At 40.8% G+C, this 17133-nt stretch overlaps 1 protein-coding gene across 6 annotated transcripts in view; it reads left to right on the top strand.

Annotated features, from left to right (window-relative positions):
• Window positions 1-17133, top strand: part of strn3 (striatin, calmodulin binding protein 3) — a 268108-nt gene that overhangs the window by 83880 nt on the left and 167095 nt on the right. For all 6 annotated transcript variants that reach the window (XM_041213988.1, XM_041213985.1, XM_041213984.1 and 3 more), the window contains one exon: window positions 5303-5376. In XM_041213988.1, the coding sequence (XP_041069922.1) occupies window positions 5303-5376 (74 nt within the window). The remainder of the gene's footprint in view (window positions 1-5302; window positions 5377-17133) is intronic.

The following is a 17133-nucleotide window of genomic DNA, read 5'->3' as shown; positions in this document are numbered from 1 at the left end:
AAAACTTCATGAACTTTTGATGAGAAGCCTCTGGCTTCTTTAGTGGCAAGCAGTAATGGCCTGACCGAGTAAAATGGAGATCCACATTCTTCCCAAACACGACTGCTCTATCATTCTTCATATCCAGCATCATCTGAGCCTTCTTCACCGCAGATCGACTCAACAATAGCAGTATCTCACTAGAAACCATATCAGTACTGATAAACAGATTAATCCCTGCTATCTTGCAAGGGTGGACCACCTGTTTGGAGGATGTTAATGTATTGTCATCTCCAAACCAGAAGCAGGTAGAGCTTTCATACTCCTTGACTGGTCTGCCATATCGAGAGACTCCAGATTGCAGTTAAGCCAGTCCATGCCGCACACCATAGAAGTGCAACCACTGTCCAGAACTGCAGAGTTGAAGGAATCTACCATCAAGATACTCACTTATTGTTCCAAAATTCCCTGGATTCTGGAAAGGTTCCAGTGGATTGGAAAAATGCTAATATAATGCCCTTATTCAAAAATGGGGGTGGGGGTGGTGGAGGCAGAAAGTTGGAAACTGTAGACCAGTTAGTTTAATGTCTGTTGTTGGGAAATTGTTGGAATCCATTATTAAGGAAGTAGTAATGGGGCATTTGGATAGTCAAAATACAATCCACCAGAGTGAGCATGGTTTTATGAAGGGTAAATCGTGTTGACTAATTTGCTAGGGTTCTTTGAAGATGTGACAAGCAAAGTGGATAACGGGGATCCTGTAGATGTAGTATATCTGGACTTCCAGAAGGCTAGAACTTTGATAAGTTGCCGCACAAAAGATTAATACACAAGATAAGGTCACAGTGTTAGGGGTAATATATTAGCTTGTATAGAGGATTGGCTAACCAACAGAAAGTAGAGATTCGGGTTAAATGGTCTTTTTCTGGATGGCAAGCTGTAACTAGTGGGCTGCCACAGGGTTCGGTCCTTGGGCCTCAACTATTTACAAATCTATATTAATGACTTGGATTCAGGGATAGAAGGTATCATAGCTAAATTTGCAGATGACACCAAAATAGGTGGGAGAGTAAGTTGCAATGAAGAAATTTACAAATGGATATAGACAGGTTAGTTGAATGGGCCAAAATTTGGAAGATGGAGTTTAACGTGGATAAGTGTGAGGTTCTCCATTTTGGTTGGGAGAATAAAAAGGCGACTTATTATTTAAATGGAGAGAAACTTCAGAATGCTTCAGTGCAGAGGGATCTGGGTGTCCTTGTGCATGAAATCACTGAAAGCTAGTATGCAGGTACAGCATGTAATAAGGAAGGCAAATGGAATTTTGGCATTTATTGCTAAAGGAATAGAGTATAAAAATAGGGAAGTGTTGTTGCAACTGTACAAGGCATTGGTGAGTCCGCACCTGGAGTACTATGCACAGTTTTGGTCCCCTTACTTGAGGAAGGATGTAGTTGTACTGGAGGCGGTTCAGAGGAGGTTCACTAGATTGATTCCAGAGATGCGGGGCTTGTCATACGAGGAGAAATTGAGCAGTTTAGGCCTATACTCGCTAGAGTTTAGAAGGGTGTGTGGAGATCTAATTGAGGTATATAAGATGCCAAAGGGGATAGACAAAGTAGACGTGGAGCGGATGTTCCCCTTCTGGGACATTCTAGAACAAGAGGCCATAGCGGTGGTAGATTGAAATCAGAGATGAGGAGGAATTACTTTTCTCAATCTGTGGAATTCACTACCTCAGTGCAGTGGATGCCAGGACACTGAATAAATTTAAGGAGGAGATAGAAGGATTTTTAATTAATAATGAGTTGAAAGGTTATGGGGAGAGGGCGGGAAATTAGAGTTGAGGCCAAAATGAGATCAGCCATGATTGTAATGAATGGCGGGACAGGCTCAAGGGGCTGAATTGCCTACTCCTGCTCCTAGTTCTTATGTTCTTATCACTGGATTCAAACTCTGATCAATACAATTCCATCATGGTAGTCACCATCATTTTCAGATGAACCCATCTCATGGGTTACTTCAAAAGTACGATTCTTTCGTTGTGGGCAGTTCATTGTGTAACGGTACTGGGAATCACACCGAATAACCGTTCCCCGTGTATTTTTTGGGTTCACATGTCTACAGTCACCATCCCAGATACACTTTTTCTCCCAACTCTCCAAGTGGCTAGGGTCATGACCATTTTCAGACCTTTTGTCATTAACCCCATCTTTGTATTGGAATCTTCATCTAATATTTGGTCAACCACAAAATTCGGTCACCATTGAATCCTCTATCTTACAGCATAGTTGTTCACATTTGCTAAAGAAGTTATTTTAGGGCAGCAGCCATTCGATTTAAGAGAGGTTCTTTCCCCCAGAACTGAACCCCTGTTAGTACTTAAAGACTATCAGCATGGGAAATTCGAGCACAGTCCAGTAATTTAAATGTCAATACCGATTCTGGAATTTCAAGTTCAAATCGCTGTAGTCTCCTGTACCATTTATCAAAATCCATGATATATTCTTCCATGGACTGATCATCCAATTTCCTAAACCTATCAAATATCATTCAAGCTTCATACGCTTCCAATAACTCATCCTTTTTGTAGAACTTATCCAAAAATTGTATTGGATGATTTAATCTTTCTTCATGATCCAAATCATCCACTTTCCACTCTGAAAGTACTTTACTCCTTATCTTACTTTTGGCAGGTAATGATAACGCCAAAGCCATACCTTGCTTTTTCCAGGGTATAGCAATAACCCAGATCCACATTTCAACTTCAGCCTTCCATTGCTGATAAGATTCAGAGTCAAAAAAAATTGGTGGATGGTCAAAGCTTGCAATTTTGCACTGTCCTTCCACCGTTCCATAACTTAACTCGTTAGCAACAGTACACTTCTTTTCCCTGAGAGGACTGAGACAGAAAGCTTCATATACAGCAAATATGCGTCAAAGCAAAGCTTAAAGTTCATCCTCTGCTACCATGTTACCCACAATAAGAGTTTGTGGTGGAAGAATTAACCCAGGCAGGCCTTTTGGTTAAAGCTGGTTTATTTCCAAGACAACTCCTCAGTGCTGGTAGCTTCCACACAAGGTGTTCCAGCTGTACCTTTTTATTCTATTCAGTTGGGGATAATTAATGCCCATCACCTGTTTAACTACCAGTTGGTTTTAACAAGATGATATTAACAACAAGAAAGGTTGAGAGAATGATTAATAAAGCATACAGTATCCTGGGCTGCTTTAATAGGGGCATAGAGCACAAGAGTAAGGATGTTATGTTGAATTTGTATAAGTCATTAGTTTGGCCTCAGCTAGGGTATTGCATCCAGTTCTGGGCGCTGCATTTTAGGAAGGATGTGAAGGCATTAGAGAGGATGTAGAAAAGATTCATGAGAATGGCTCCAGGGCTGAGGAACTTAAGTTATGAAAATAGATTGGGAAGGTTAGTACTTTTCTTTTAAGAGAAAAGAAGGCTGGGAGGAGATTTGATAGAGGTATTCAAAATCATAAGGGGCTGGACAGAGTAGATAAGATGAAACTCTTTTCACTCATGAAAGGATCAAGAACGTGAGGGCACAGATTTAAAGTAATTGGTAAAAGAAGTAAAAGTGATATGAGGCAAAACCTTTCCATGCAGCAAATTGTTTAGGGTCTGGAATGCACTGCTGAAGAGTGTGATGGAGGCAAGTTCAATTGAAGCATTCATAAGAGAATTAGACTGTTATCTAAAAAGAACCAAATGCCAGGTTACAGTGAGAAGGCAGGGAAAGGGCGCTTGGTGAATTGTTCATTTGGAGAGTCGGTACAGACCCAATGGGCCAAAGGGTCGCCTCCTGCACCATAACAATTCTGTGATTCTATTTTGACTCCTTCAGCTGCTTGGGCATTTGACTGTGCGTGAAGCATATTTCAACACCTTCTACGACCTTTGGATGTCTCAAAGCTAGCCGTTTGTTGTAATTAGGGGAATGGAGCAGCCAATTTGTACACCATAAGAACCCACAAAGCAGATAAAATGACCAGATACTCCATGCTGGTGACTTTGCTTTAGGAATCCATATTGGCCAAGACACCAAAAGACTTCTTGCTCTTTTCGTCCATCCAAGATGGATTCAAAAGATGGCACTTTTTGATCGTCCTAGAGTGAGATATATAGTTTTCTATGCCTCATTTATTTACTACTCTCGAATTAGCAGTAATTTTTGTTGTGGACATTCTTATATATATGTTGAGAAAATTGGACTTTCAGATTGATATTTTTACTCTACCTTCCTTAAAAGTCTCAAACTTGTGTTAGTGATTTTGGGCAGACTGCATTAAGCAGCATATGATGCAGTTTTGGGCTTTCTCCACACTGCACATTGCAATGAATTCAGAAGTACCACTTATATAAATGTTACTGAATGCAATGTATAAAAAGAAATTGTTGCACTGAATACTGTTTATTTGAGTGGATTTTCTTTCATTCTCAAAAATTTTCCCTTCTTTTGAAATTGTTGAAGCCATTTTAGGATACAGTTCATAGCCAATCAGATTGGTACATTGCCCATCATTGTTCACAGGGTATTCAACAGCACACGCACCATAGTCCAATCCTGTCCGCAGCTAACATTCATATGTCACACATCAAGCAATCAGGAGTGGGAACCTGACTTTCCCCTCCCTAATTTTTAGACTCCTGGGATCAATAGTATAGTGATTATGTTACTGGGCTTGTGCTGTTGAATACTCCGTACACTGACCATCAGTGTTGACAAAGCTTGATGTAGCAAGTTGACCATGAACTGTATCCTAAAATGTATTCCAACACTTTCAGAAGAGGGAAAAATTTATGGGAATGGAAGAAAATCCATCCAAATAACCAGTATTTGGTGAGACACTTTTTTTTTACATGTTACCTATTAGTAATCCAGAGGCCTGGACTGATGATCCAGAGGCATGAATTCAAATCCCAGCAACTGGGAAATTTAAATTAAATAAATTTGGAACAAAATTTAGTATCTTTAATGGGGACCATGGTGAAACTACGAGATTGTCAGAAAAACCCATCTGCTTCACCAATGTCTTTTAGGGAAAGAAATCTGCCAAGCCTATCCAGTCCGGTATATTTGTGACACCACACTGAAAGCAATGTGGTTCACTCAACTGCTCCCTGAAATTGCCACTCAATTGTATTCAAGGCAACTCACTGCTGCTTTGTGGAAGGGAATTATGGATAGCCAATGTTTCATGAATGAATAAAGTAAAGGTCGACTAGCATTGGTATTGCCATCCTCACTGAGATGATCTTTTTAAAAGCTACAAGTACATTAACAATCTTATTTCTTTTTAGGGCAAAATATCATAAATTAAAATATGGCACAGAGTTGAATCAAGGTGACTTAAAGATGCCAACATTTGAATCAGGTAATAAATGGAGATTCAATATTGCTTTGTGTATTAATTTTTACAAGATGTCATACTATAGTTTCTGTCTGTCCTTCATAGATGTTAATTCGAAGCTGCTTTGAAAATTTTTTTGTACTTTCATGTTGTCGTGTTGCATTTCATATTTGTTAAGGGCCATGTAAAATAATTTTGAGATACATTTGTTCTGAGACCAATAACGTTAAATAAGTTGTTTGCTGAGTTAAATTATTGCAGATGCAATTGGAAAGACATGGGGCCAGATTTTGCTGAAAGAACAATGCATGCCTTATTGATACAGAAATAGACCAATAATTTATGGCGAGGAAGAGAGATTTCACGAATTCATTGTCATGTGTTTCTAGTGGATCTGCGCCACTCTGCTGTTAGCTTCACAAAAACGACATCTTGCCTAATCCCCTTGTGATTTTCAAGAAGTTGCTGCTTCTGCACACTAATTGCCCATTAAACTCGTATGGAATTTCATTCTTTTATGCAGTGACTTATTTTAGGAGATTTAAAGATGTCAAATTTAACATTTTTAATTTTTCCTTTTTTGTCTTTTTCTACTCTATCTTAAGCCAATCTTTTTTTTCCCCTCTATCTTTCTTTACCTGATTTGACATTGAATTTTCCCACTGTTTTCTCAATCCTGAACCACTCGTGGTTCAAATGATTAAATTATAATCTAATTTTTATTAGTATTTACCCTGACAATTTTGAGGACTGAAAAAGTAGGTTACCTTTACTTCTTGGGCTGTGATCCACTGGAGCAGATTGCCCATCCATTCCAAGACCAGTCTAATTTTAATAAGATTGACTTTGGGTAGGTTAAGATGTAAACCTATCCCTTGGTCTTGTGAAAATATTGACTATCACCTATCACAGCTTTCTGCACATTCAACACAAGTTGATTTGAAAATTACATGCTGGAAGCTGTCAATGCATGCATGAATGCTAGGAGCTGGAATAGCAACAGATCCTGCTGGACCAAACTGTAGCTTGCGCTGTAGTCGCTTGATAGTACAGAACTTGAGTATTTCTGAAAAAAAGAGAATTGCTGTTGAAACTTTTGCCTTGCAGTCATTAGGACAGAATTCCAAGAATACCAAATCTCAAAGGGAACAACAATTTATACTGCATTAGCAGAGGGTGCTCATTGGTTGGCATTGTCGTGTGTTTCTATTGGATCTGCGCCACTCTGCTGTTAGCTTCACAAAAACAACATCTTGCCTAATCCCCCTGTGATTTTCAAGAAGTTGCTGCTTCTGCACACTAATTGTCCATTAAACTCATGAAAAGTTTAAGTTAAATAATTAATGTAAGTTTAACAATGTGATAATTGTTAACAGGCGGACTCTGATAGAGTTGTTGACATGGAGAGTGCACCAGGGAACAGTTAACTACCAAGCTTTTGTTTAAATTCAAACCAGGCAAGTTGACTCTGATTGTTCAAAGCATTGCCATGGGGAATGTCCCCCAAGCTTTTGTTTGGTTGAAAAAGATGCAATGAGTGGACCGGTTCTGGGGCAGGTGGGACTTGTACAAGAAGGATGGGTTACACCTTAACAGGACTGGGACTAATGTTTTTGTGGGGAGGGTTTAAACTAGATTGGGGGAATGGGAACTTGAGGGGAAATTCCGAAAGGACAGGAGAAAAACTGGCAGTGGGAAGGAGAGAAATATTAACTGATAAGGAGGATATACCAAAGTAACATCAAGATAAATAGAATACTTGGAGAGTTTGATAGAACTAGAGTAGGCTATAATAAGTCATTAGATGGGGTCAGAGCAAGAGGGAAAGTTAAAAAGCCTAAATTAGGATTAATGTGCATGTATGTGAATGCATGGAGTGTGGTTAATAAGATTGGTGAACTACAGGCTGACAAGTGGAGCTATGATATTATTACTATAATAGAGATCTGGCTCAAAGAAGGGCAGGACTGGAGGCTAAATATTCTTGGGTACAAGGTATTTAGGAGAGATAGGAAAGGAAGAAAAGGGCGGGATGGGGCTATTGATTAAGTATTGCAGTTCTGGAGAGAGAGGATACCCCGGAGGGGTGAAGGACGGAATCTCTATGGCTAGAGGCAAGGAATGAAAACAGTGCAATAACATTGATTGGTGTAGTCTATAGACCACCAACTAGCAGAAGGGATGTAGAGAAACAAATTTGCAAAGAAATTACAAAGAGGTGCAAGAATTATAGAACAATTATTTGGGGACAAAAACAAAAATACCTGGAAAAACTCAACAGGTCTGGCAGCATCTGCGGAGAGGAGCACAGTTAACGTTTTGAGTCCAAATGACCCTTCAACAGAACTAAGGTAAAATAAAGAAGAGGTGAAATATAAGCTGGTTTAAAGTGTGGGGGGGTCGGTGGCAGAGCTGGATAGAGGGCCAGTGATAGGTGGAGATAACCAAAAGATGTCACAGACAAAAGGACAAAGAGGTGTTGAAGGTGGTGATATTATCTGAGGAATGTGCTAATTAAGGGTAGAAAGCAGGACAAGCAAGGTACAGATGGCCCTAGTGGGGGGTGGGGTGGGTGAAGGAATCGAAAAAGGAAGATGAGGTGCTGTTCCTCCAGTTTGCGTTGATTGCGTCCTTATCAGTTTTTCCCCCAATTTATGTAGATTTTTCTTTTCCCACCTATTTCCATTATTTTTAAATGTATTTCCGTCCATTGTTTTATCTCTACCTTTTAGCCTTTTACGATTCCTTCACCCCACCCCACCCCCATTAGGGATATCTGTACCTTGCTTGTCCTGCTTTCTACCCTTAATTAGCACATTCCTCAGATAATATCACCACCTTCAACACCTCTTTGTCCTTTGGTCTGTGACATCTTTTGGTTATCTCCACCTATCACAGGCCCTCTATCCAGCTCTACCCCCCACCCCCCTTAAACCAGTTTATATTTCACCTCTTTTCTACTTTTACTTAGTTCTGTTGAAGCGTCATTCGGACTCGAAACGCTAACTGTGCTCCTCTCCGCAGATGCTGCCAGACCTGCTGAGTTTTTCCAGGTATTTTTGTTTTTGTTTTGGATTTCCAGCATCCGCAGTTTTTTTGCTTTTAATTATATTGGGGACTTCAATTATCCAAATATAGATGAGGATAGAAATAGTGCAAGGGGACAAGAAGGGAGAGAATTCCTGCAGTGTGTTCAAGATAATTTTCTGCAGCATGTTTCAGGTCCAAAGAGAGGCCAGGTACTGTTGGACCTGGTTCTGGGGAATGAGTTGGCCCAAGTGGATCAAATAACAGTGGGTGAGCATTTAGGGAACAGTGATATAGTATCACAAGGTTTAGGTTGGCCATGTAGAAGGACAAGGAGCAATCCAGAGCAAGGATAATTAACTGGGGGAAAGCCAGCTTCGATGGTATGAGAATACATCTGAGTCGAGTGAGTTGGAATCAAATATTAGCAAAAAAGATGGTGGCTGAACAGTGGGCTACCTTCAAAAGGATAGTATTGCAAGTAATGTCAAGGTGTATTGCCTTGAAGAGGAATGGTAGGACAAATAAATCTAGAATGCGCTGGATGACGAGAGAAATAGTGGTGAAGATGAAAAGGAAGAAATACTCATATGACACATGCCAGGTAGAAAATACAATGGAGAATCAGGCTGAATATAGAAGGACCTCGGCGGGGGGGGAAGTGAAGAAACTAATCAGAAAAACAAGTAGGGAGCATAAAAAGAGACTAGCAGCTAACATAAAAGGGAATCCCAAAGTCTTCAACAAGCATGTAAATAATAAAAGGGTGGTAAAAGACAGGGTAGGGCCAATTAGGGATAAAAGAGGAAATTTGCATGTGGAGGCAGGAGAAGTAGCAGAGGTATTGAATGAGCACTTTGCAGCTGTCTTTACAAAGGAAGAGGATGGTACCCAGGCCGAGGTGAGAGAGGACATAACTGGTACGGTCAATTTTACAATTGAGAAGGAGGAGGTATTAAAATTGATAAGGTACCAAGACCAGATGAGGTGCATCCGAGGATATTAGGAAAGGTGAGAGTGGAAATTTCGCAGGCATTGGTGACAATCTTCCAGTCTTCCTTAGATATGGGTGGTGCCAGAGGACAGAGGAATTGCGAATGGTGCAAGGATAATGCCGGCAACTGCAGACCAGTCAGTTTGACTTCAGTGGTAGGGAAACTTTTGGAAACTACAGTTCAGGACAAAATCAGTAGTCACTTAGACAAGTGAGGGACAATTAAGGAAAGCCAGCATGGATTCATTAAGGGAAAATCATGTTTGACTAACTTTGCTGGAGTTTTTTGAGGTGGTAAGTGGAGATTGATAAGGGCAGTGCTGTTGATGTGGTGTATATGGGCTTTCAAAAGGCAATTTGACACAATGCCATGCATTAGATCTGTGGGAAAAATTCTAGCTCATGGAATAAAATGGAAATTAGACGCTTGGATAAGAAATTGGCTGCGTGACAGGAAACATAGTGATAAGTGGTTGTTTTTCAGATTGGAGGAAGGCCTGTAGTGGAGTTCCCCAGGGTCAGGTTTGGGACCCTTGACTAGACTGATGTGTAGGGCATGATTTCAAAATTTGTGAATGATACAAGATTGGAAGTATTGTCAACTGTGATGAGGATTGTCTTGAACTTCAAAAGGCATAGACATATCGGTGGATTGGGCAGGAAGAATGTGAAGAGACAGTTCAAAATAAAGGGAGAAACTCTAAAGGAGGTGCAAGAACAACACGGCCTCAGAGTACATGTATATAAGCCATTGAAGGTGGCAGGGCATGTTGAGAGAGCAGTTAATAAAGCATATGGTATTCTAAGTTTCATTAATAGGGGCATTGAGTACAAGAGTAAGGAGGTCATGTTAAACTTGTATAAGACACTAATTAGGCCCCATCTGGAGCACTGCATCCAGTTCTGGGTGCCATACTTGAGGAAGGAGTGAAGGCATTGGAGAGAGTACAGAGGAGATTCACAAGAATAATTCCAAGGATAAACAACTGCAGCTATGAGAATAGTTTGGAGAGTTTGTCTGTTTTCCTTGAAGAAAAGAAGGCTGAGAGGAGACTTGATAGAGGAATCCAAGATTCTGAGGGGTATGGATAGGGTAATTAGTGAGACACTGTTCCTATTCAAGAGAACATCAAGAACTAAAGGGCACAGATTGAAAATAATTGGCAAAAGGAGTAGAAGCGATGTGAGGGAAATCTTTTCATCCAGAGGGTGGTTGGAGTCTGGAACCAACCTCCTGAGAAGGGTGGTGGAGGCAGGTTTGATCGAGGTATTCAAAAAGGAATTCGATTGCTAACTGAAAAGAATGAATGTGCAAAGTTACAGGGATAAGACAGGGGAGTGGGATTAGGTAGAATGCTCTTTCAGCAAGTCAGCGCAGATTCAATGGGATGAATGGGCTCCTTCTGCACTGTAAAGATTCAGTGATGTTCTTTCTGTTTGCAAAGGATAGGGCCCTGTTGTGAATGTATGTGGATTCTAGCATGCTTAGTGAGCCAAGCTGCGAGCCCAACTGATAATCTTCAATTGGTCATTATTATAATCCGTAGCACAATCGGGATGCAAATGTCCAATTGCATTTCGCATCTACTGTTGGATACTATGTTCTGAGTTTTGCAAGCTTGGGCTTATTGAGTATGGTCAGTATTTTGCCTGTGGTGAACAGCAGAAGGGACATGCTGTTTGATACGACCCAGTAGTTGGGAGCTATTGCCTACGTAGGCTTGATATGACCCAGTAGTTGGGACCTATAGCATCACACCTGCACTGAAATTTATATATCACATTACTCATTTGTGTAGTAGGAAGAACGTCTTTTTGGCTTGATGTTCCGTTAGTGGAGAATACCTCTCGTGTTGCTATTGCATAATAGTGGCGTGAAACGGCTAGCTTCACCTGTTGCTCAAATCTTTGAGGCCCCTTACCCTTCCAGGGTAATCTCTGGTAGACTGGGCACTTTCAGGACTGAATAGGGCGGCCTTAGGCCCATTCATGAGTTTGTGCAATATGCAGTGAGCAGTAACCTGATCAGGATAGCCATTATGCTGCAAGATAGCTATAATTTGTCCGTTTGGGCATCAAGCTTGCATGATAAGCAAAAGGCTCTGGCCCTGTTTACGTGGTTGCCAATAAAAGGTTTCTCAAAAATTTGGACAGCAGGTGAAGCTAGCCGTTTAATGATGCTGCTAAGAAGTAGCATCGTGAGTGGTATTCTCCACTAATAGGATGCTGCCGTCAAGCCAAAAAGATGTTCTGCCTACCACACAATTAAGTAATCTGGTTTATGAATTTCAGTGCCTGTATGATGCCAGGTACGTAGGCTATACACTCCAATGACTGGATCGTATCAAACAACACTTACCTTTGGCTGTTCGTAACAGGTGAAGTCCTGATCAAACTTGACCAGCCCATGCTTGCAAAACTCAGAACCTAATGTCCAACATTAGATGTGATCCACGATTGGACAACGCTAAGCTAAACAATCCTGATTGTGCCAAGTACTACACTGACAAACAATTTTAAGATTATCAGTTGGGCTCACAGTATGGCTCACTTACACATACCAGAAGCTACATACATTCACACACAGCGCCCTGCTCTTTAGAAACAGAAAATGTCCAGGCTTTGTGCCTTTTTCAACCAAACAAAAGCTTGGGGATCAGCCATCCCCTGATTCATTCCCCATGGCAATACCATACAGTAAATGGCAGAACCCTTAAGTGCATCGAAGGGCAGAGGGATCTGGGTGTACAGGTCCACAGGTCACTGAAAGTGGCAATGCAGGTGGATAAGATAGTCAGGAAGGCATATGGCATGCTTGCCTTCATTGGCAGGGGTATTAAGTATAAAAGCTGGGAAGTCATGTTGCAGCTGTGTAGAACCTTGGTTAGGCTATACTTGGAATATTACATGCAATTCTGGTCGCCACATTACCAGAAGGATATGGAGGCATTGGAGAGGGTGCGGAGGAGGTTTACCAGGATGCTGCCTGGTCTGAAGGTTATTAGCTATGAGGAGAGGTTGGAGAAACTCGGATTGTTCTCACTAGAGCGACAGAGATTGAGGGGCAACTTAATAGAAGTTTACAAAATTATGAGTGGCATGGACAGAGTAGATAGAAGCTTTTTCCCAGGGTGGAAGAGTCAATTACTAGGGGACATAGATTTAAGGTGAGAGGAGAAAACTATGGAGGAGATGTGCGGGGCAAGTTTTTTACGCAGAAGGTAGTGAGTGTCTGGAATTCGCTGCCAGAGGAGGTGGTGGAAGCAGGTATGATAGTGGTGTTTAAGAGGCAGCTTGACAAATACATGAATAAGATGGGAATAGAGGGATACTGACCCCAGAAGTGCAAAATGTTTTAGTTGACAGGCAATATGATCGGTGCAGTCTTGGAGGGCTGAAGGGCCTGTTCCTGTGCTGTACTTTTCTTTGTTCTTTGTTCTAATTAGTCAACTTGACTGGTTTGCATTTAAACAAAAGCTTGGCAGTTAACTGTTCCCTGGTGCATTCCCCATCCCAACACCTCTACCAATCAGAGACCACTTGCCAACTAGTCGGCACCCTGTTCTCATATAATATAAATTGTGGTTCCCTTTGAAATTTGGTATTCCTGTGATTCTGTCCTGATGCGTGCAAGACGAAAAGTTTCGACAGCATGTCTCTTTTTATTCAGCAAAAATGTAGCTTCTTAACATGTATTTCCTTGTATCTAATCTTACCCCTTTATGACGGCACCATTGCTTATCATACCAGCACTTCTAATGGAACTTTGTATCATAATTAAAAATTGTCATGATTTTAGAGATGTATTTTCTTAATAGAGCTACAGGTTAAAACTGTCACTTGTTTGCCTGTTTAAAAAATGTTAAGTTATGTACTGCACAGACCCTTGTTATTCCTTCATTTTGTTTAGTGGACAAGAAAACTCCTGACATCCTGTGTACAATCTGATAGTTTCACATGGGTGGGGACAGTTTCACATTTGTGCACCTGGGATAATATATGAAAAATCTGGTGTTTTCGAAAGTGCACTGTGTAAAATTGCACAAGATTTACAGTACAGAAAAAGGCCATTTGGCTCAACTCTGTCCTCTGGTTGCCAACCTTTCTACTTGAAACAGTTTGGTTTTGATGGAACACCACCACAAGATCCCCTCCAAGCCCCCCACAATATCCTGACTTGGGAGCTATATCGCTGTTCCTTCGCTGTGGCTGGGTCAAAATCCTGGAACTTGCTCCCTAGCAACACTGTGGTTGTAACTACACGTGGACTGCAGGAATTCAAATGACTACAGTGACTCACCAACACCTTCTTGAAGGCAATTAGGGATGGGAAATGAATGCTGGCCTAGTCAGCGACGCCCACATTGTATGAAAGAATAAATGTAAAAAACTGGAGTAAGTAAAAACATTCATCATTTTGAACACCTCAATCAAATCTCCCCTAAGCCTTCTCTGCTCTAAAGAGAACAGTCCCAGCTTCTCAAGCCTCTCAACATAAGTGAAGTTCCTCATCCCTGGTAATGTTCTCGTAATTTTTTTCTGCACTTCTCCAAGGCCTTGATATCCTTCTTAACGTGTGATGCCCAGCTAAGGCTTAACCAGTGTTTTATAAAGGTTTAGCATAACTTCCTTGCCTTTGTACTCCATTCCTCTCTTAATAAAACCAAGCTTCCATACAATTTTTCAACTGTCTTCTCATCCTGCCTTATCCTGCCACCTTCAAAGATTTGTGTATATATAGCCCCAGATCTGTCTGTCCCTACATTGCCTTTAACATTGCACCAAGCGGGTCATATTGCCTCCCCTCATTCTTACTACCAAAATGAATCACTCCATACCTCCCTTCATTAAATCTTATCTGCCATGTGTTTGCCCATTTCACCGGTCTTTTATGTTCTTCAGAAATCTGTTCCCATTCTCTTCATTGTTTACTGAGTTTTATCTGCAAATTCCAGGTTATTAATACGTTTCATAAAGAGGTCCTAATCCTGACTCTAGGAGAACAAAACTGTATACTCCCCTGAAAAACAACCATTCACCACTATGCTCTGTTCTTTAGTCAATTTTTATATTCATGTTGCAACTGTCTTGTTAATCCTATGGGTTTTAATTTTGCTGACTAGTCTGTGATGTAACTCTTTTGCCAGATGCCTTTTGATAGCCCATATACACAGCATCAAAACATCCTCATTAGCTCTCCCTATTAATTCATCAAAGAACTCTATTAAGTTAGTCAAACATTTATTAATTTGCATTTGTCCAAATGCCAGTTAATTTTCTTCTGGACTGTTGTGTCTAAAAATGTCTCAACAACCTATGTTAGATTGATTGGCCTGTAATTGCTAGCATTATCCCTTTCCTTTTCTTCAACTGTGGTGTAAAATTTGCAATCCTCCAGACCCCGGCATCATCTCCAGTCAATGATGTGTACAAATACGTTAGCCTCAAGAAATGGTAGCCATGGGCTATTTACACTTTCAGCAATGATAACTCATGAAAATTTAGATGTCTTAATGAAATATTTAAGTATCTTTATTCAGCATCTTTAATTCTAGAATGAATCATAGAATGGTTACAGCACAAAGGCTATTCAGCCCCTATTTCAAGAGCCACTCAGCCAGTCCTACTCTCCTGCCTTTTCCCATTAAGCCTGCATATCTATTCCCTCCAGGTGCTTATCCAATTCCCTTTTTGGAAACCATGGTCGCGAACCGCGCCCACCTGCCAACCTCAAAATGCTGCCCCCCTCAAAATTCTTCCCTTGAAGTCTACCGTGATCCTCCTCGCAGTTCACTACACTTCCAAGTTTTGGGTTATCTGCAAGTTTTGAAATTGCACCTTGTGTACCCAAGTCAAGTTCATGAATATGTAGGAAAAAAATTAACGGTCATAGTGCGAAGAACGTAACATAAGAAATAGGAACAGGACCATTTGGCCCTCAAGCCTGCTCTGCCATTCAGTAAGATCATGGCTGATTTGCTTGTTTTGATTTCCACATTCCCATCTAACCCCTATAACCTTTAATTCCCTTGCCTAACAAGAATCTGCTTACCTCTGCCTTAAAAATATTCAATGACCCTGCTTCCGCCACCTTCTGAGGCAGAGAATTCCAAAGTCACACAACCTGAGAGAAAATATTTCTCCTCATCTCTATCCTAAAAAGGTGACCTCTAATTTTAAAACAGTGCCCCCTAGTTCTGGGCTCACCCACAAGAGGAAACATCCCTTCAACGTCCACCTTGTTAAGGCCGTTCAGGATCTTGTATGCTTCAATCAAATCACATCGCACTCTTATAAACTCCAGTGGAAATGAGCCTAGTCTGTCCAACCTTTCCTCATAAGACAACATACTCATTCCAGGTATCAATCTAGTAAACCTCCTTTGAAACAACTCCTTCCTTAAATAAAGAGACCAAAACTGCACACAGTATTCGAGACGTGGTCACACCAATGCCCTGTATAACTAAAGCATAACATCCTTACTATGTTCAATCCCGCTTGTAATAAAGGATAGCATTCCATTAGTCTCCTTAGTTACTTGCAGCACCTGCATAATAACTTTTTGTGACTAGATTCCTCTGCACCTCAGAATTAAGTAGTTGTTCTCAATTTAAATCGTACTCTGCTTTTTTGTTCTTCCTGCCAAAGTGAACAACTTCACATTTTCCCACATTAAACTTCATTTGCGTGATCTTTGCCCACTCACTCAACCTGTCTATATCCATCTGCAACCTCCTCATGTCCTCTTCACAACATACTTTCCTACCTATCTTTGTGTCAGCTGCAAATTTAGCTACCATGTCTTCACTCCCCTCATCTAAATCATTGATGTAAATCATAAAAAGTTGAGGCCCCAGCACAGACCCCTGTGGGTCACCACTTGTCACATCCTGCCATTCGGAAAAAGACTCATTTATGCATACTCTTTGCTTTCTGCCAGCCAGTCAATCATCTTTCCATGCTGATATGTTACCCACTACACCATGCACTTTAATTTTCCGTAATAATCTTTGATGTGGCAGCTTATTAAATGCCTTCAGGAAATCCGAGTACAGTGTGTCTACAGGCTCCCCTTTATCCATTGCGCATGTTACTCCTTCAAACTCCAATAAATTACGTAAACATGATTTTCCTTTCATAAAACCATGCTGACTCTCCCCAATTGCTTTGAGCTCTTCTAAGTGCCCAGCTATAACCTCCTCAATGATTGATTCTAATAACTTCCCCATGACAAACGTCAAGCTAACTGGCCTATAGTTTCCTGTTTTCTGCCTCCCTCCATTCTTGAATAGAGGGGTTATATTTGCTACTTTCCAAACTGATGGAACCTTTCTAGAATCTAGCGAATTTTGGAAAACTAACACCAGCGCATCGACTACTTCATTAGTCACCTCTTTTAAGACCCTAGGATGTAGTCCATCTGGACCTGGAGATTTGTCAGCCTGCAGCTCCATCAATTTACTCAGTATCGTTTCCCTAGTGATCTCAATTTCACCAAGTTCCTTTCTCCCGTTCACCTCCTGATTTGCAATTATTTTGCAGGAATATTTTTTGTATCCTCTATAGTGAATACAGAAGCAAAATATTTGTTCATTTCTTCTGCCATTTCCTTAGTATCTATTATTAACTCCCCACTGTCACTGTCTGGAGGAGCAACACTCACTTTACTTACACATTTCCTTTTTAAGTACCAGTAGAAACTCTTGCCATCCATTTATACATTTCTAGCTAGCTTCCTCTCATACTGTAATTTCTTTCTC

This window comes from Carcharodon carcharias, chromosome 20 (genome assembly GCF_017639515.1).
Source record: "Carcharodon carcharias isolate sCarCar2 chromosome 20, sCarCar2.pri, whole genome shotgun sequence".
In the NCBI taxonomy this organism is placed as follows: domain Eukaryota; kingdom Metazoa; phylum Chordata; class Chondrichthyes; order Lamniformes; family Lamnidae; genus Carcharodon; species Carcharodon carcharias.
The sequence above is the reverse complement of the archived record's forward strand: the minus strand, read 5'-3'. Positions and strand labels throughout refer to the sequence as shown.